The sequence below is a fragment of the Vombatus ursinus genome, unplaced genomic scaffold, assembly GCF_900497805.2.
Source record: "Vombatus ursinus unplaced genomic scaffold, bare-nosed wombat genome assembly UNPS02014812.1, whole genome shotgun sequence".
In the NCBI taxonomy this organism is placed as follows: domain Eukaryota; kingdom Metazoa; phylum Chordata; class Mammalia; order Diprotodontia; family Vombatidae; genus Vombatus; species Vombatus ursinus.
Window position 1 is genome coordinate 28,917,787 of NW_020954590.1, and position 22,096 is coordinate 28,939,882.

Below are 22,096 nucleotides of genomic sequence, written 5' to 3' on the forward strand. Positions count from 1 at the left end.
TAATAACTCCTTCTATTTGTATGTATGACTCAACATAGAAAACTCTAAACCCCAAATAAACCATGAAATTACAATTAGAATCTTCAGTAATATACCACTTAATATAGGACATGTCCCAGGCTGTATTTTTCTTTGTTCAGGCAGGAAGAGTAGAAGACACTAAAATTGATACGGTTCTCTTCAATGCAGGGTGTCACACGGAAGACGCCTTCAGCTATTGCTTCTTACATGGCCATCTTTCTCACAGCATAGCATAAGGGACAGGTAACTTGACTTCATATTATAAAAACCTGGGTTCAAATCCTGCTATGGACATTTATTAACAGTGGAATGCTGGGCAAGTCATTTAATCTTGATATGCCACTATTTCCTCAACTGTAAAACAAGGGATTTGGACTCATTGGCCTTGTAGATCTCAATCTGTGATCTTATATGTTCTATGTGTCTGCCTTGCTAAGTCTGAGAAAGAAAACCTTCTCTGGCCAGAATAATGAATAAAAGTACATTTCATCAGATTCCAGGAAAACAACTATTCAAGTGAACGGGGGAGAGAAAAAGACAGAGACAGACAAGGAGGGAGGGAAAGAGGAAGAGAGAGGAGAGACAGAAAGGGGAGAAAGAGAGAGAGAGAATAAAATACTGAAAGAGAAAGCATTTAACAATTGCTATCCCTAAGTATGAATCCAATGAACATCTTTTGTCAAGACAAAATAAACTTGTTTCAATAAATCTTAATGTGGTAACCAACATGCAACATGTTAAGATGCTTAAGGCAGAAAATGTGGGCAAAGCATGTAAATCAGAGAAGTGTAAGAGAGGAAAACACATTTTCAAATGTCTCAAGGATGCTACTAACACAATACAGCAAGAATAAGTTATTTATGCACATCAAAATGAATGAATCCCATGGAACAAAGACTAAAAGGACCCAAACTGTAAGCAGATTTGCATGTGTAATTTTTAAAATAAAAAATACAGGGCAGATATGTTATTTTAAGCTTTGAAAAGTATGAGTCCTGGCTTCACTTTTCTGTTGCATTTCAGACAATCTTAAGTGCACAACATCTGAAACATATGACTGGCAGAAGATATGATGTCATAGGGTCCTAGATTTAGAGTGAGAAGTCCACCTCCTGCAGATGAGTAAACTGAGGCTCAGACAAAGTTATTTGCCTACGGTCACACAGATAATCCTCATCAAAACCTCGATTTGAACCTGATTCCTCTGACTACAAATCCAGTGCTCTTATTATACCTTCCTTAAGTCCACCTACTCTAGAGCAAGAAACATGTAGAATTTGACTTAAAAAAGTCAAAACAAATGTTGGTATTTAAGCTAGTACATCTGTCATTGGTAGGCCTGATAATTTATGAACATGAACCGAATGTTTTTAAGTAACTCAAAGGATTCTTCTTTCCTTCAGACCCCGTGTTAAGTAAATTCATAGTCATGAAGGGAGATTAGTCCTGAGAATGCCCTCTTTTATAATCCTCTCCATCCAAGCTAAGCCCAAATCTAGCAGTAAAGGAGTTTGTCTCTGAAGACAAAATGTGCTAGGGCGGGGGGGGGGGGGGCAGAATAAATTGAAACAGAATAGAGCCTTTTCTTTCTGAGGAAATGCCAGGCAACATGGATGGTTCTTATATCAATGCAGCTGTGCTGTCAGCAGCTATGCCCAGGAAGTCTCTCACATATATGACTATATACATATATATAATATACACACATAAACACATACATATATACAAACATATGTACATATATGTATATGTATGATATACCTAGAGGGAGGAGGAAGAGAACACACATATTTTATCAGATTTCTGGTTAATCTACCTATTCACCTATCTATTCAAGTGAATAGAAGTGTATATATTAAGTTCTGAAACAGAAAATCATGTGTATACACAGACACACACATATATACTTTTTTTTTCACATACATACACAGTATATGCCACCAAAGATGAGAAAATAGCCAGGTTTCTCAAAGTATTTTTTAAAAGAAAAAATACCATGCATAAAGTCAGCACTGATCTGTCAAGCAAGTTTTAAATATCTAATAATACTTTATTGGGGCAAGAGTAATTTTTTTTTTAAATCAAAAAAACCAAAACCTTCCAAATCTGACTTTCTTTCCTTGTCTCACATTTGACTTCCTACTTCAAAAGAAAAAGAAAAAAGATGGCAACCTAATATCTAGGATTTGATTAAAAAAAAAAAAACACATAACTTTCAGGCTATGCTTTGTATTCATTAAGGATTTCAGCAAATTTCTTGTCTATAGTGCAAAAGGATTGCCTTAAAACAGGCCTGAGAAACATATGGCCCATGGGTCGCTTTTGGCCCATCAAAGGATTTTGGGTGGCCCACAAAAAATGTAGGGCCATTGCACACTCTCCCGCTTGTCACATGACCCGTGACAACCAACCATTGTCGGTCTGTCTCTAGTCTAATCTATCTGCAGCCCAAAGAAGTTTAGCCTATTTTAATTTTGGCCCTACCTACTGCCAATTTGTGCAGGTCTGCCTTAAAACAAAGAAAAATAGTGAAATGCCTTATGAGTTAAAGAGTTTTTTTTTTTTTGTGAAGAATGTATTTTATTCTAATTCTTTGAAAATTAGTAATCCACAGTTCCCATTTCTGACACTTAAAAGCAGGTACAATTTTAGTGTAACTAAGTGACTCAGTAGATAAGAGCACTGGGTCTAGAGTCAGGAAGATCTGAGTTCAAATTCTGCCCCAGACATATACTAGCTGTGTGATCTTGGGCAAGTCACTTAACCTCTGTTTGCCTAGAAGGCAGCTAGGTAGCTTCACGGAGATAGTGCTAGACTTGAAGTCAGGAAAACCCGAGTCCAAATCCAGCCTCAGACACTTATTAATTGTGTGTCCCTGGGCAAGTCACTGGTCCTGTTTGTTTCCATCCAAGGAAACCGCAAACCACTCCAGTATCTTTGCCAAGGAAAACCCCATTGACAGTGGGGTCATGGGGTCACAAAGACATGAGGACATGGACCATGGGGTCACAGAGCTAGACACAACTGAACAACAACAAAGATTAGGGTATGCTGTAGAGAGACTTTTAAAATTCTTCTGAGATATACTACTTTTACCCATGGCAGGTGACTTTGTGTTATTAGTATAAGGTAAAATCTCAGCTCAATATATCTGCCATAAATCAAGAAGGCATAACTTTTTGGTTTTGTTGTAACTTCTCCAGCACTATGAATGCTATTTTTTCAAGCTGTTTTAGCACCATTTTCTGTGGAAAAGTGGGGAACATTACTAGACTCTTTAAACAAATGATTAAAAAAAAACAACTCGACAGGGTTGGCATAACCACAACAGTCTTGAAAACTTAGCCTCCCATGTGAAAATGCTCACTGCTACAGAGTTTTACATGTGCAGTACAGGTTAAACAGCAACCTGCGGTTTATTAATAAGGTACAAATGTCTGGCACCTCACAGAAGTGGTATTTCTGCACAACGATTAACACTAACAGTCAAAGAAAGACTTTACTAACTGCTGCCTTCTGCTCAGCAGTTGTGAAATTATGCAGCATCTTCAAAGAATAGGCTTGAGAGAAAAATACAAGCATTCACTCTCCAGGTTAGAGCATATATCAATAGTGGCAAATGAGAAGAGCTCCACGAGGAAACATCCCAATGTTTTTGGTAAGGATTCCCCTTCTCAGCTCTCTGTGGAACTTAGTGAAGTGTGGTCAGTTTTGATTGGCAGCCAAAAAGATTATAACCACGTTGCAACCTTGGACAATCAACTGTTGGAAATCATCATTATTATAACATGTATTAAGTCCTTTAAAGTTTACAAAGAACTTTCTTCAAAAACCTCTATGAGATAGGGAGTAAACCAAGACATATTATACAGGTAAGGAAACTAAGGCAAAGAAAAGTTAACTGTCTGACTCAGTCACTCTGCTGCGTCAAAGGCAGAACTTGAATTCTGACTCCAAATCCAGAATTTTTTGTACTACTTCATGCTGTGTCTATTATTCAATCATTCAACATTTATTAAGCGCCTAGTATGTGCCAGGCACTGCACTAAATGTATTATAAAATAAACTATTATAAAATATAAAATAAAGCATGTTTCTTACTTCCAGAGTCTGTTAGAATACCAAAGCTTCATATAAATAATTTTTTTTGCAAATGGAGGAAAATCTAAAATGGAAAATATTTGATCAATCTAGAAGTTGTTGTCCACAGTAGGAGAAGTTTTATTTATTACATGGTTGCATTCTATGTACTACATAGGTTTTTTTTTAAAGTAAAAATCACGAGCACCTTTTAAGATCAGAACATAGATCAAATCATGTTACAACAAACTTAGAAGAGGGGTTTTTCTAAATCATTTCACTTTTTTTGAAATTTCATTCTTTAGATGCATTTTCCTCTAAGAAAATCTCTTAAGTACTCAAATGACTGATGATCTCATTGATTCAGATCCAAGGCAATCTTTCACTGATTCACTGCAAGGATGTAGATTATAATCCATCCATGCCAACCTGTTCTGCATGACTCTTGTCCACGCTTTTCCAAAAAACTCACCAAAGGGGTTGCTCACTTCATGTACCACACATTCAAGGACATTCACGTCCTTGTTTTCACTTGATATTGCAAGGATATCAGGGAAACACTCTGGCTGTACAACTATCATCCTTCACTCTCCCCTTGTGACCACTCATCTTCTCTGACTGTTATAGAAATCCTTATTGACATCCTATACTACCTTTCTTCTTCAGAATTCCTTGTTAATTATATGTTGCAGCCTGCTTCACATTGTGCCTTTCTTTTGCCTTCTGTGTGATGCCCATTCTTAGTTCTTTAGAAACAGGGATGTTCCAAGTCTCACTGCTCTTTAACACTAGCAAAATGATGTATTGAAAAGATAGGTCATTGTTTTTACAGTCAATAAAAGTGCTTTACAATTTCCTGAAAATAATCCAGTCTACTCTCCTCCTTTTTCAACTCTGGGTCAGTTCGTTGACTATCTTTATTTTCTGTCTCAGATATACGTACTGATGGAGAAGCTCTAGAGGTTGCCCAAAATGCATGCCAAAATCTAGGCAATAAACACTTTTCATTTACTTCATTTTTCCTGTGCAAATACATGGGACAATCTCCTTTGAGTGATTACAGATCTCTTTCAGGGGCTCTGCAATGTCTTAGAGGTTGAGGAAATCAATACAATGTCATTCGTAGACAGGAGCATCTGGAGGATGGGCATCCCTCTTCAACCTGAATTCTGCACTGGATCTTCTCCATCACGGTGATAAATACTTCTGGTAAGCATACATCTCCCTGTCTTACACACTGCCTGATGTTTTTGAGTAGAATGTCATTGGGCAGTTATTTCTATTATTATCTATTCCAAGAAATTCTGAATGGTTTTGATGCATGGATAGGAGGTATTTTTCTATTAAAGAGTCTGCTGGGAGGAGTTTTGTTCTATTGAATCAAATACTTTTTCTAACCAACAAAAAGCAAGCAAGTGGGACCTTATGTTTTTTACAGCTTTCAGTCAATTGTAAGATGGTAAAGATGTTCCATTATTTAATAACACTTGCAAAAGCTTGCTTGTTCCTTACTAATGCTTTCATCAAAAGTGCCCTTAATTTGTGTGCAGGTGATCCTTATAGAGATTTTGCATAGATGGGAGACAAGGTACATAGGTCAGTAGGTAATGCTTTCTCATCTTTTTTTTGGCATTAATAAAGTCTGAGATTTCTTCCATGACTTTAACTTTGCCTTCTTTAGAATATCATGTAAATAAGTTCCTCAATACCCTCCTAATTGTATCCCTTTCAGCATGGACATTTATACTTCTATATTTACGTAGTCTAATCAGACTATATTTCCCATCTTTATTCCCATTAGTGCTGTTTCTATTTCCTCTCTAAGTACCTCAGGGACTGTGATGTTAAGATCCAAGTGGGATGGTTCCACTATTGTTTCTGGAGAAAACAGTTTCTGCAAATCTTTTCCATTTTTCTTCTATTTGCAGTTTTCTTTATTTTTATCCTTGACTCCAACTTTGGATGACTTTGCTTGGTAAGATATCTTGCCAGGCTTTCTTTAGACTAGTTTTACCCTCCAATGCATCCGCTGTTTTATGATTTTACATGTATTTATATGCTAGCCTATTGTTGCCTTTAGCAGTCATCTCTCTTTCCATGTGGCAAGTAAATGTTTACTAAGGAATTTTGTGATTCTTTTGATCTCCTTGGTGCTAAAATAGTTTTAACTTCTGGATTAAAGTATTGTAATCAATACTGATGTCCTTTCTGTCATTCACTTTCCATTCTGATTTTCAATAGCATGTTTAAATAACTCAAGGTTAAGTCTTCTTAACTGTATGGCACCTTTTCCTCATTATCCTTTTTTGTCATTTATCATAAATTCTTATCTTAGCTCTGAAGAATCAATGGTCTACTATGTACAGACAACCGATTTAAGGATAACTACTACTTCTGTAAGAAGTCTTTTCCTGTCTGTTAAAATATAGTCAAACTCATTCTTTTTGATGTTATCTGGTTCTCACCGTGTCCAATTCCTACTAATTCTCTTTAAAAGAAATTGCTCATGATATAGAGGCATAAATCTTCTGTGTAAACTCGGTCTTTGGCTTTTCTCATTTCTTTTCAGGGAACCACGTTTTCCCATATATTCCTATCCATCCTCACTTGTGTCCACTTTTTCACTGCAGTCACCAAGTATGTATACTGATTTGTTTTGGAGTGTGTCTTAACAAGCCCTTCATCTCCTACAACTTCTTTCTCAGTAACCAATGTTGGTGCATGGGGTGAAATTATTTGCAGGGTTGTCCTTCTGCGAACGATGATCATTAGGACTACAATATGTAGACCAAATGTACTGTGAAATAATATTTCTTGTAGCTTTGGGATATACAAGAAAATCTATTTTATTAACCTTCCCTCCAACCTTTTTTGCTTCTCCAAGAAGTACCTGTGAGCCATCCTTCCATTTAGTTGCAACTTTCTTCTTCCTTCTAAGTTCTGTTCACAGTGAGAATGTAAAAATTGATATGATTTGGATCCTCTAGCAAAATGCTCACTCACTGATCATAGGAAAAGGATTTCACATTTAGAGAACCAAAAATCAAATTAAAATTTACTGATGGCCTAAGATTTGTGAGTCCTAGCATCCTCTATCCCATGTCCTGACATGCTGACACCATCACTGCAGAAAGCAGAAGGGGGCCCACACAGAACTGAGGGGCATTTTAATTTTTTTCTAAGATTTAAGGGTTGCCATGGTCAAAAAAGTTTTATTACCAAGATGTGTCTCTCAATGATTATCTAAGGGGGTCTGCAAAAAACTGAAAAAAAAAAAATCAAAAGTGAATGTGGAATTATCAAACCATAGTTCCAAAGAAGAGGTGTGAGAAGATATCTCCACTTCATCTTTTTACAGAAGTGGAGGGTCCATGAGTGTGGCACACTGTACATACCTTCAGACTTTTCCAATATATTCATGAGTTTCCTGATTTCTTTCTCATTTTTTGACTTTTAAAATATGTTTTACAGGATGGCTGTGAGGGAAGGATAAAGAGAGGGATATGGGGAGAAATTTCAGTGATATAAAAAAATAAAAATTAACTTTAAAAGATTCCCTATGACTTACCCTAAAATTACAACCGTTTTTAAATGATATGACTATGAAATATAGATAACTAGTTTTCAAAACACATTAAGCTCTAGAATTAAAATAAACATAATATAACATCAATTGTCACTGTACTGTACTAAAGATGCAGACACAGAATATTTGTTGAAATCCATACTAACTACATACTCTGAAAGTTATCTTTCTGAACAAATCTTGGGTATCAACTTTTCATTTTTTTCTCCCTCATGAGAATACAAAATCAATTGTGGGAGGAAGGGGATAATTCACTTACTCAGAGTTTTAAAAAAAGTTTTCAGAAAAAAAGAACTTACTCTCTTGGAATAAAGTTAGTTCATAGCTAAAATGGAACTTCAATTGCTAGCAGCCTAGGCACATCATAACACAAAAGCACAATTGTGAGGTTTCAAAGAAGAGAATTTAAAAGCAATTCCATTTATCAACCTAACAACTTTATTATTAATTTTTTATTTTTAAAATCAAAGTTTTATTGATTCCTTTTATTTTAAATCAGTCATTTCTCGACATCCCATTCCAAGCAAACATCGACCCTTCTTTTGAATGAAGGAATTAAAAAGCATATATTATGCACTTTCCATGGGCAAAGCACTCCGCTAAGTTCTGGGCATATTCCTTGTTCAAGGAACTCACATTTTCATAGGAGGAAACACTACACACAAAAGTTTTAGCTGAAAATCAGATAGAAAGAATTCTGTGGTTCTTGAGAGTATAGAGGAAAAGCAAATTGTAACGCATCTTCTTTAATATCTTTTCCATTAATAAAATCATTATCAATTTGTGATGTAGAACCAGTTGACAGTGCCAAGGTATAAGGGGATCTAGGCAGAAAAACAGGTAAGCAAAAAACAGCGGATCATCATGTTATTACAATTACATAATCTTAAATTTAGTTTTAGTGTCCTTTTGGCTTATTGAAATTGCTGTATATACTATTTTGCTGGTTCTATTTACTTTGTATAAGTTAATGCAAGTTTTCTTATTCTCTGAAGTGTTCATACTTATTTTTATAGCACAATAACATTCCATTATATTCATAAGCCACAATTTGGGGGTTTTTTTGTTTGTTTTCCAATTTTTCCTACCACAAAAAGTATAGGGCCTTTCTTTCTGTCTTTGACCTCTTTGGAGTATCTGTCTAGCAGTGAAAGGGTATGAGCAATTTAGTGACTTCTCACATAATTCCAAAGTATGGTCAAACCAATATGAAGGACTACTAGCAGTGTATTTATTAGAGTGTCTGTCATAACACAACCACTCCAACCATCTTTTCTTAATTTGCTCGGTATGAAATGAAATTATTAGCAATTTGGAACACTTTTTTATGTGAACATGTTATTCACATAAATCAAGGGAAATATAAGAGTTCAATCTGAAGTCTTTCCCTTCAGCAATCCCCCCCCTCCCTAAACTATTCCCCAAAAACTTTAGGGGTTTAATTAGAAACACAGAGGCAGTCATTTTAGAAGAAAAGAATGGCATTTTACTTTTAACCGGAGTTCTTCTTTTAAGAATTTTTTTTTAAATTAGTCATTTTGAAAAGTAACCTAACGAAGAGAAATGAAGTCGGGTAAGAATTCAAATATCGATGAAGTTGGATCTTATTCATATAAGCAAGATTAATGAAAGTAACTCATTAAGGTGATCCTTTCTGGTGAAGGAGTCTCGGAAATTCTTTCAGGTAAAGCTTATGGTAGAGTTAAATATATGTCTTTAGAGGATATTTATAAAAAATTTAAGAGGATCTTTTTATCTCTACAGTAAAAATTGAAATTTAACTTTATTTACAAAAATGACTATAAAAAGTTTTTGCAATTTTTTAAACTTTAGTGGTAAGTTTTGCAAGAAATATTTTTAAAATATTTTTAATTTCCTGAAAGAGAAACTTTTTAAAAATGTAGTTTTTGGAATGTTTTTACTTAGATGTAGCCAAATAATGTGGATATGTTTGCTAGATTAGAGTCTGAGGAATAAATCACATGATAAATGTACCACCATTTTGAAGTTTGTATTGGCCTCTACCTGGGTAAGGATTTAACTTCTTACTGACAACTGGGTTGGTATATGTTGGTTTCTTTTTTTCTTTTTCTTTTTTATTAAAGCAAAAAACAAAACAAAACCAAACCCTCTCTTCCATAGTGTCTAAAGCAGCCTCTTATCTATAATACTTAGAAGTTGCTAAATTGATAATTGAATAAAGTTTTAAATGTAAAACACATACATTGTTGATAGTTTGCTTTTCTTCTTTGGAGAACTGCCTGTTCATATCTCTTGGAGGTTAAGTGAATTTCCCAAGATCACATGCTTATTAATAAGTGATAGAGCTGGGAACTGAATCCAGGTCTCCCGTTTAAAAAATATTTTACCACTCACCCAATGATTTAACTTGGAACAGAAATATATATCAATGATCTAAAGAACTACAGATAGCAAAGTTTACAATAGCATGAATTCAATTTTTTTCAGTCCATTCTGTGACCATCAAATTTATCCAGTAAGAAAAGGAAAAATAAAGAAATTATACAATCAAATGAGTATCAATGGTAAGTATTGCAGTATCACTGAATTACTTTTGTATTAATGCTAATGACCCAGATTATAAATTCAACTGGTATTCATGACAGTCTGCCATGCATTTCTGTACAGGTGCTCCTTTATAATTTAGCATTAAATAATAAATGCTTATAATGATGGATAACTATACCCAATTGTGGGAAACAGACAGCTAGATTCTAAATGCCATATTTAAAGCCAATAAAAATAAGGATAATGCAAATGTGTTAGCCTTGAAAATGCTATGACAGCCAAATTTATCCATGTCTCTCAGAATCCTAAAATTGCATAAAGGTATACTTTAGGAACACAGGGATCTAATAGTAATGAAACACTTTTAGAGCATACCACTGTTATGAAAAAAAAACCACACCTGATTACTAAAATATATATAATATATATCTTATTTCATTTTATTGACTTCCTTTTCAAACTTTTAAAAGAAAATAGCAATTGAGCATTAACAAACATTTTGCAATCAGTGTGTTCTCATCAATCTATGATGTCCTATTATGATTGCTTCTGGACAGAGAATAGCATGTAACTACACATCTTAAGTTGGACTGGTTTGGGCTGAAATGAGTTTCATGTTGAGAACGCGACAAATGAGAAAACCTAGGAAATCTATTCCATCAGCATTTCTAGGCCATCTGGACCAGAAGCATGATCAAGAACTCATTGGGACTAGGTTCATTCCAGGTCCTACCTGGGAATTTATGTTTCTCTCCTACAAACCATATAATTTCCAACATACCCGAAGACCTAATCAGAGCTAGTTAATGCCTGAGACTTGAAGAAAGCCAGGAAAGCCAGGAGGCAGAGAAGAGGGAGAGAATTCCTGGCACGGGAGACAGCTGGCAAAAATGCCCAGCCTCTAGAGATGGAATATCTTCTACAAGGAACCACAAGAAGCCAGTGTCACAAAATGGCAGAGCATTTAGGAAGAGGTAGAAGATGTAAGAAGACTGGAAAGGTGGGGAAGGGAAGGACAAGTTATAAAGGGGTTTAAATGCCAAAAAGAAGATTTTATATTTGATCCTAGAGATGACATATTATAAGCTTCTTGAGAGCAGAGATTGTCTTTTGCCTCTTTTTGTATTCCCAGCACTTAGTAGAGCCTGGCACATAGTAGGTGCTTAATGTTTATTGAGTAATAGGAAGCCATTGGAGTGTCACTCCACAAAACTTACTATATCAATGCCCTGAGTGGTTATTGAAAAATGGAAGCATTGTAGGATAACTCTGTTAAGACAATACACTTTATATTCTATAGACCCTTTATATAGACATTTTATATTCTAGGTCCAATGCACCTAACAAAATACGCTGAATTGTAGTGACAAAAGAGACAACAAAAAGGATAGCAAAGAATATATCTGAGGATCCTGTTTCTCAGAAGGTCATGGTATAGGGAAGATTGTAGGAAGGTCACAAAACTTAACAAAAGTAGAATTTAATTCATTTATTCAACAAACTGATAATTTACTATGTGCGAGTATATATCATTATGGATGATATCTAGATGAAAAAGACAGCTTTTGCTCTTAAGAGCTTATAATCTAGGTTGTAGAATAAATAGAATATTGCGTTTGGAGTTTAAAAAGAAGACCTGGATTCAAATCCTGTCTCAGACATTAATAGCTGTATAATCTGAAGCAAGTCATTTTGCTTCTTTCAGACTCAATTTTGTCATCTGTAAAATCTGAGTGTTAATAATAGCACTTATTTTATTCACCAGGTAGTTGTAAGGATCAAATAAGATATGGATAAAGCATTTAGCAAATCTTGAAGTGTTAAAGAAATATTAGCTATTAGAAAAAATAAGAAGGCTACAAATTATTATAATACAAGAAAGTATGGGATAATTGTCATAAAGGAGGCAGAAACAATGTACTTTAGGAATTAAATTAAGGGAAAGCTCATTTCCAGACCTGGAGTAGGGAGTTGAGGAATGGATAATGGTGAGGGAAGGCTTCATAAAAGAAAAAAAAAAAAAGCATATTCCAAACTCTCACAATTTACTTCAACATCCAATGAGGAAAATTATCGTACCAGATAAATGAACCAGTGAGGCCCCAATCACTATACTGTTCTTGATAGTGATAAAGTAATGAAAAAAATTTCATCCAATATTTATGGATCACAATGTATGCTAAGTGTTTAAAATACGTAAGGCAGCCATCTCATCGTTTTCTACCCAACTGTACTCCTTGACTCCATCATGGCCTCTAGAAACTCATTAACCTACAAGATCACATCAACTCTGAAACTATACCTTGTCAGTACTCCCTGCCCTCAGGTCCCCTCCCTCCCTATGACTGGGGAGGATGGAGGGTAGCTATCAGAGAGGGCAGCCATCCCATCATTTTCCACCAGGTTGTCCTCTTCTGAACTTCATCTTGTCCCTGCCTTCTCCCTCCCCCTCACCTTCTTCTCAGCTTCTCTTTATGTGTTATCTTTGTTCATCAGATCATGAGCTCCTTCTGAGTACCGACTGCCTTTTGCCTTTTGTATCCTCAGTGCCTAGCAGAGTGCCTGGTACATAGCAGGCGCTCAATAAATATTTGTTGACTATTAACATAGACAAAAATGAACCCATCCTCTAAGGAGAACGCAGCTTATTGAACATACCCAGGATGAGACAAATGCTAAATGCTTTCTTTGCTTATGACTTCAGCATCAAAAAAATTTCATATTATATACCTTGTTCATCTTGTATCAAATACAAAGAAGAAAATTTAGGCAAAAGAAATAAACATGAAACAGAAATTTTTAAACTCTGATTTAGAATGCTACCCAAATTAGTTCATAACCTTTCCAATGAGTATTTGAGATACTGTGACCCTTCTGATCATTTACACTCTGCATTCAAAGGTTATTTAACTTCTCAGGTTCATTTAAACAATGAAAATTCTAGACTATCATCAAATAAAGAGAAGTTGATTTGCAAACGGCAAAGAAGAGACAGTTGCGTGGAAAAACAAAACAAAGCAAAACAAATAGTATAGTTTGGTTCATTTTATTCTTCTAACAGCAGACTGATATTCTGTAGTATTCTAATAAACTGCTGCTAGGTCTGGAAAATTTTTGGCTAATTCTTTCCTCTTTCCTTACTGCAACTGGTTTGCTAATAGCTTCCTTTAACTGTAGAGTTATAATTAGAAGACAGTCACTGCTTTGCATAATCAAATTGTAATTGCTGTTTGGGTGAAATCCAACCAAATTAAGCATCAGTATCCTCCAAAAATACAAAGTCTGGCAAAACAGAGTAACAAATGCCATGCTCTAATAATTTGAGTTATCCAAGAATGCTTGTTTCACTGCTAATGTTTTTAAAGGATGGATGGCATATAGATTTGGAAGAAAATTTTCTAGTTAAGAGCTAATAGCTTCAATCAATATTCAATATCAGAAAAAAATCATTCATATATGTATACATTTCAATACATTCAAAATCTCATTTATAAGGGCACTCCTGCTGGTGCAGATCAAAATATTTTTGCATCCTGTATGATTCCTGTCTGTTTTTCTGAAAAGCCTCCACAAAGGATGTAGTTAACATACTGGAGGCCTTGCTCTGGTTTATATGTGTATACCTCTCTCCCTTTTTCAATGCATGTATGCATATATAACTATTAAGCTATAAAAATAAACACATACATGCATACAAACATATATGTCAGGTACAATGTTGCATAATATCAGGCTAGGAGTCAAGAAGACCTTACTTCTAATGCCAATGGTTCTGACACCCTGAGCAATCATTAATTTCCTTATGCCTCAAACAACTCCCTGGGATTTACCTACTAAGTCAGGGTCAGGATTTACTCTCCATAGGTGATATGGGTTCCAACACTGATAAAATCATGGATCTTTTGTGAAAATGTGAATACAACATGCATGTCTATGTCAACAGTCACACACATAAAGCCATATCCATATATATGAAGAGAGGGAGTACATGTATACACAACATACAAACTACACGTGTTTGTCATAAAGAAGGGATAAACAATGTACTAGAGGAATTAAATGAAGGGAAAGATCACTTCCACGCCTCGGGTAGGAAGCTGTTGCGGGTGGTAAGGGTGAAGTTGTAGAGAAGCATCTACACCTATGAAACGCCAGGCATTGTGCTAACTCCTTTACAGATAGGATCTCTTTTGATCCTCACAACAACTCTTCAAGTTACTTTTCCCATTTTACAGCTGAGGAAACTGAGGCAAAAAGAGGTTTAAGTGACTCACTTAGGGTAAGATAATGGTAAGGGGAGGCTTCTTGGAAGAAGTAGCATTTATCAAGAGCCACAGAGGTATCTGATCTTCCAAACAAAAAAAGAACACTCTGAGGGAAATGAGCATATTGGACAACCGAACTGGCTATTGTATCTTTATATAAATGTTCTCTAAGGATGGTGACGGCACCTGTAATTTTACTGCTGTGGGGAACACCTGGATGAAGACATTTCCACTTCCAACACGGGCAGACACTTTCTGTGTAACTTCCAGTTTTCAAGAGCTGTTTTCAAGACCACATACGTCTGGCTCTGAGGCTAACTTTCCAGCAATTCTGCCATGTTGCCTCTTAAATATTTTCTAACCCATATTAATAATAATAGATCACCTCTCTAGGGCACTTCAAGGTTTGCAAAATGCTTTCATCATTATCTTATCCTGGGCAAGTCACTTAAAAAAAACAAACTGCTATTTGCCTCAGTTTCCCCAATGGTAAAACAGGGCCTACCTCACAGGGCTGTTGGGAAGATTAAATGAGATCATATTTGTAAAGCACTTAGCACAGTGCCTGTGAACTAAGTAGCAAAGTATTATTAGTCTTATTTTACACCTGAAGACATTGAGCCACAGAGAAGTTAAGTAACTTGCAGCGTGTCACACAGCTAGGAAGAATCAGAGTAGAACTGAACTCTGGTCTCTTGACTCCAAATCCAGCACTCTATCATCATCATCATCATCATCATCATCATCATCATCATCATCATCATAATCATCATCATCATCATGTAAGGAGTTGGTTAAAGTAGAACTGATCAGTGACTTGATTAAAGAGACAGCATCTGATTCAAAATAGGAGTTTTGGTATATAATCTGAAAATTTTTAGGAAGAGATAAAGATCACAGGATTTAGAACTGGAAAGAAATCATCTTGTCTAATCTTTTTGTTTTTACAGCTAAAGACACTGAGGCCCAGAAGGGTAAAGGACACAGGAAGCAAGTTAACAATGCCCAAGACTCAAACCTAAATCCTTTGACTTCTTCCTATTACTTCATCAGATAAGGAAGACTTTAGCAGAAGGATATACAAAGATAAAGGATCCAACCCTCTGTACATAAATGGTATGGATAAAAACTCAACTTGGTGATTACATAAAGGGCTTATGCAATTTATCAGTCAGTCTTCCTAGTAACTACCAATTAATGATGTGGGTTTGTTTTCTTACTTTTTTTTTGTTGATATTAGCATTTGTAAAGCATTCATCAAAAATTATTGGGTTATTTACAAATGTTTTCCTGTAAATCTTTCAGATTAGAAAAATAAGCCCAAGAATATCACACAATTAAGCTCCAAGTATATGTATTATTAATTAGTACTTTTTATCTTTATAAGTTTTAATAGCTGGAAACCCACCAGAACAATCAGCAGCTGCACACAGAGCTCACATACCAGTATTTGTTCTTGGGAGATTTTACCTCTAAATATTTGTCCAGTCATATAGCTGACTGGCAAGTAATTACTGAGTCTGAGGAATTAAGTGTCACAGAGGAATATGCCAAAAGAACAAAAAAACCCCGCAAAACTATGTCCTCTAAGAGATTTCAATATAGATAAAGTGAACAAAACACACATGTGAAATGTTATTAAGAGATAAGAGCAATATAATAAGTAAAAAAAAATATAGCAAAAAGTGTGTATAATCATTTAATTTAGCACTGCTTATATTACCTAATTTACAACATAAACTATTTACAAATTCTCCTTGGTCTGTAGAAAAGTATTCTTATTCTTTCTCTCCCCAGAAAGCATTAATAATAAAGTAACTCTAAGTCTAAAGGAGCTATTCAAGAAATACTAAAGCTAATTGAATTAATATGGAGAACACATTATTACAAAAGGAGTTTTCAATGAGTCACATTCTCCTAGTTCTGATAAAAGGTTAGCTATTTAGGAAGGCAGTAACCCTACTAAGATGATACCTTGCTGACTTGAAAAAAGTTAAAACCTCTCTTTCTAAGAGAGTCGATGAATAAACCCCAGCAACCATTTTGCATATGCATATTAAAGTGTTCCTTATAATTACAAATGCCACTTTCCTGGTAGAGTTTGCAATTTTCCAAATAGCACCGTTTTAAATGAGCATTTATTAAATGATATACAAGTCTTTGGAGATAGGAAGAGAAAAATAAAACAATCCCTGACCTCAAGGAGCTTAGCTTTATGGGGGGAAATAATATAACAAAGAACAGATACAAAGAATGCAAAAAATAGTACACACAAATATACGCAATAATATATACAATATATACAAATAATATATACACTATATACAAAGTAATTTCAAGGAGGCAAAAAGGACACTAAAAACTTAGGGGATCAAGTAGGTCTGTCTGTAGGAGGGAGTCCTGGAGTTGAGACTTGAAGGAAGCTAGGAACTATGAGAGGTGGAGGTGTGGTGGGAAAGCATTTCTGGAACTGGGGACTGCTTGTACAAAGTCATGGAGGCAGGAAATGCAATGTCCCAAACAGAAGAGTAAACAGCCCAGTCTGATTGGATGCAATAGAGGGTATGACCAAAGATAATATGAATGTAATCTCAGAAGATGGGTTGGGGATGGATTGTGAAGGGTTTTAAATACTAAAGATAAGCATTTGTGTTTTATCCTAGAGGAAGCTACTAAAACTTCTTGAGCAGAGAATTGATATGGCAATGCTTTTGTAATAATAACTGAAAGCTTTGGTGTTTCCTCTTATATAATAAATAAAATGTAGAAAGAGTGCCTGTCTCCTTAAAAGCTAATTTACTTAAGACAAAATTGTGATCTATGCAGAAGATAGAGGAAGATTTAACTGTCATAAACATACATTCTAAAGTTGACACAATAGCATGTGTTAATTTTAGGGACAAAAGAAAAATAATTTGAAAACAGACCATTACATTCACCAATTTCTTTATACTTTATCATTATCCAAGAAAATGATCAATTTATTTCATCATCTGTTTGCTAACCTGAAATTATTAAATTCACACCACAGTGATGAAATTGTTGGATTACCAGAAACCCCAAATGATGAAAATTCAACTAAAATTTCCTTTAAGGACTTAATAAGTGTAAATCACATCTTGTCACTAGAGTATTCTGCTGTACATTAATGGATTTAAAACCTAATTAATTTTTCTACATCATTCACCAGTCTTGCTATATAACCCTAGCTTGACTGTTATGCTTCTTAATTACATTTAGTGAATTTGAAAGGGTAGAAAAATATAATCAGAGAACACTGAAGAAATGAGAAATATACTGACTTTATCTCCTCCTTTCTTCTTTACCTCTCCCCTTTCAAAATATAACATTTCCTAACATGGTGCTTATAACAATAATAATAATACTAGTTGGCATTTATATAGTCACTTAAAGCTGGCACAACATTCTACATATTCAGTTTTATATGCAATTTAATAGCTTTAAGCTGCACTAAGACTTTTGGGACAACATTTGATTCTCACCACCACAGTAAGTACTACACTAAAGTAGCAAAGTGTACTTAGTACTTGTAGACCTGCAAAAACCTGAGACAAATGCCAATGGTGCATTAACAAATACAAAGAATGATGTAAATTAAATTAATTTAAATTCTAGTACTGTAATGTTGAATTGTCACTAAACTCCTTGACATTATTAAAATCTACTCTTTTCTTTCTTTAAAAGCTTAGAAGGAAAGAAAAGTAGAACTTAAGGTTTCAACTTTCTAATGTATAACTTTATGTGTTTTCTACTGAACAACCTATATTTACATAGTTCTTAGACGTGAAAGCAACCTGTAGTTACCAAATCCCCAGGGGAAAAAAAATTTGATCAATTGAAGAAAAAAAAACCCCAAACTTTACATACACTTTTTTTGAAAGACAAGCCACATGAAGAATTCTAAGTAGCTAAAAACATGTAGCAGGCATATGAGAATTTAACACACTTGAGTAATTTGGCAGCAAAGATGGGGAAAACAAAGTAGTTTGAAATTTTAGAAAGTCTTACAAATTTGGCAAGACAGCAGAACACTGAAAAACAACTTCTAGGGAAGTTACTTTTGAACTCAACCCAAAATAGATTTCAAACAATGAAAACAAGCTATCATCTTTCAGGTTTTTATCCCCACCTCAATGTACAATCCTCCCTGCCAATTTCTGAAACTTTCGCCAAATTAAACCAAATAATCTCCCTATTAGCAACAAAGAGATTAGAATACGAAAAGGGCATGTGTTGCTTTTTAAAGATTCTTATCCTTGAACTAGCTGTCAGAAATTCATCTGTTTAAAATTAAATCTTTTTTTTAATCTTAATGTTTTGCTAGAAAAGTTTTTGCAACAAAATATGGTGTATATATTAAAACTAAAGCAACTATCTGTGTTGTAGTGGCTCAAAGAGTACGTGAGATTTCTATTTGTTCTCTTTGATCAATCAATTTCTTTTAAACTATACCATCAGCATTTTAAAATCACATATTTCTTACCTGGATTTATTTTCTATTTCTTCTTTTGGTCCATTGTGATAATCTACAGTATATACATCTAAGCTTTGATGCAATTCCATTTAAGTCAATGCTCCTGAACACTTTATAGGTAAAGTAGTATAAGATAAAGTCAATAAGCCTTCTCAGATAGATTTCAAGGCTGGCTTGCCTTATAGTGAATTCTATGCTATAACTGAGAAGCAACATGGTATGGAGGCTAGAAGGCTGGCTTCAGAACCAGGAAGACCTGGGTTCAAGTACTGCCTCTGACAGGTAATGGTCGTGTGCCTCGGGACAAGTCACTTAACCTTTTAATGTGCCAGGCAACTCTCTATGACTATAAATTGCAGAGCAGGTCCAAATTTGCATTGGCAAAAATAGTCTTCTTACCTGTACATTCCCATCATCAATGAAATAACAGATCCAGTCTCTATTCCAATACCTAACATATTATCATAGAAAAAGACCAGCATGCACCCATTTTTATGCCTATATCTGCCCCTACACACTAAATCTGGGGGGGTAGATTTTCCTATTTTTATTCCTATTATCCCCTCATCTTAAAATATTGTTCCATCAGTATACCCATTCTACACAGGCTCCAACTACCCAGCCTGACTCCAGCTCAGACTCTGAAATGTAGAGCATCTCAAGAAAGAAATCTTTTGGCAAGAGGCTTTTGTTCATCATACTGGATGAGTGAAGAAGACGCTTTATCAGAACTTTTGAATGTTTTCCACATAATTACTAGGCCAGACCCATAGATATTTTTGGCACAATAAGCACTTAATAAACACTTGTTGGCTGAGTGGGTCTATGTTGGTCTTTCCTACCTTGCTGGAGGAACATCGATATTTGACGAAACAACTTTGCGTTTCTGTTCCAGGAGACAGATGGATCGAGTGTTCTCTTTTTCATGTTCAGGGACTCTGTGGGCTTTTTTGGTGTCAGCTGTTCTCACATCTTCTGCCATGGCCAAAGGGAACAATTGTTGATAGGATATTTTTTTACTAAAGTCACGTTTTAAGTCCTCCTGTTGAAAGGTGAAGGTCATTTCACGTTTAATGCTCCCGGCCTGTGAAATGAAACATAAAAATCATTAGTCATAAACATTTAGTCATCATCATTGTGCTCTATGCTTACACCAGTGTGAAGCAATGCAAAAGAAAGAAAAGGCACAGGCCACGCGTCTCAAAGAGCTTAATGCATATAAAGAATATATACATGAACAATGCTTAAGAACACTGACAAAGCAAACTACAAGTGAGCATAAATCAGCACAGCGCAAAGAAAGGATATACATTTTAAGCAGACTTAATGAAAGGTTGAGGGACAATTATATAAAATTTTCAAGAGAACATGAGCTTTGAAGATCTGAAGATATTAATCTTCTAAGAAAAAAATAACAGGTTTTTGGAAAAAATGATTTTGTCAGGAAAGGATGGAAGAAAGGGAGAGAAGAGGGAAGAAGGGAAGGAAGGAAGGGAGGGAAAAAAGAAGAAAAGGAGGAAAGCAGGGAGGGAAGGAGGAAGGAAGGAAGAATGAAAGAAATGGAGGAAGAGAGAAAGAAAGGAAGGAAGAAAGAAAAAAGAAAGAATGAAAGAAAGGAAGGAAATGGTATTCTTCCTTTTCCTGGGTATTAATCATTTTAATTTTTTTCTCTTCAAAATTTAATCTCCCTAGATGAAATAGCAAAATGGCATAAATATTCATTGAAACCTCACCAAATTGGACTCTACTAATTCAGAAATGTCTTTTGCTTACCTTCGCACTGTTTATGAATAATTTTTCTAAGTCAATTAAGAGTGGAAATAAGAATGTAGAGAGAATGTTCAACACTAGAAGGACCAGAATTTAAGAATACTTTGAAGGACCAAGTTGTGTCAATTGATACATGCATTTTTTTTATCCATAAGGCAAATAAAATAGAATGAAAACTTTTTATTTCACAGTAAAATTATAATAAAACTTTTGCATCAAGTTTTGTACCTGGTCCTTCTAGCAATTAACTAAACAAAAGAGCAAATCTAACCAAGGCCATAATTGCTAACTCAAGCTTTACCAGAGATGTTGAAAAGGGTATGTCATTCATTGACATAAAGAAATCTAATAAGTAAAGATCCTAAAAACCTCAATTAACAAATACAAGTTTAGAATAAAACTCCTCTTGAGGAGGATGGTGGAAGATTACAAGCCTTATTTCCTTATAAAATAAAGAGAACCATTAGAAAAAATTAAAAACAGCTTTGTGAAAGACCCACTAAGCAAGTCCATTCAGAGGGCATTTAAGGATCAAATTGGAACCAAAAAGGCAAAAGATAGAAGAGATCTTCAGAGATTTCAATAAAAAAAAACTTTCCTCACCATCAGGGACAAAGAAGTTCCAATATTTGGATTTTAACATCACTGTCTATAATGTGCTTCTAGTGAAAGTGTAAATGGCACTGACCAAAACTTAGTGCAAATATACTTAGAGAAGGACCTTGCTAGAGGCCAAACAATTTTGAGGATATTGTGAGAAAAACTTTATAAGTGTCTGAATGAGAGAAAGATACCAAAGCTGTGGAATAAATTTCAGATTTTGTTCTCACCCAAACATAAAATAACTAGCAATCTATATGCCTATTTATGAAAATAATCCATATACACATCGAAGCATCCTTGATGAGGGCATCAGTAGTGAACAAACTTTACCAGTGATAGTGCATAGCAGCCAACATTTTAAACTTACATAATTGACTGAAATATAGCTGTAGAGAACACAACATCCAACTGTACTTACTGTGCATTGACTTTAAAAAAAGCATCTGTCTCCTTATCACAAAATCCTACTTTAAAGGTTCTCCTCCAATATGTTAAAATAGTAAAGATAATGAAGTCAATAAACTTGCTTAGATGGGTTTGAAGGTCCACTTTAAGATTCCTTAAAAGTTACAATAGATATAAGCTTGTTTTACAATCTTCTGATCATTGATATCAAGCAAGACAAAAAAAGAGATGAATACTGGTTAAATGTTTCTCAGTATCATGCAGAATATTAGATTAAAGCCCAAGTGTAAGAGAGATGATGACTGCTCATTTGGTGATGTCCTCTATCATCTCTGGTTTGTG

At 34.9% G+C, this 22,096-nt stretch overlaps 1 protein-coding gene across 1 annotated transcript in view; it reads right to left on the minus strand.

Moving 5' to 3' along the window:
• LOC114054281 (zinc finger protein 704) overlaps positions 1 to 22,096 on the minus strand; it is a 334,268-nt gene that overhangs the window by 222,440 nt on the left and 89,732 nt on the right. Inside the window, exon 2 of the mRNA XM_027877474.1 lies at positions 19,819 to 20,060. Coding sequence (XP_027733275.1) covers positions 19,819 to 20,060 — 242 coding nt within the window. The remainder of the gene's footprint in view (positions 1 to 19,818; positions 20,061 to 22,096) is intronic.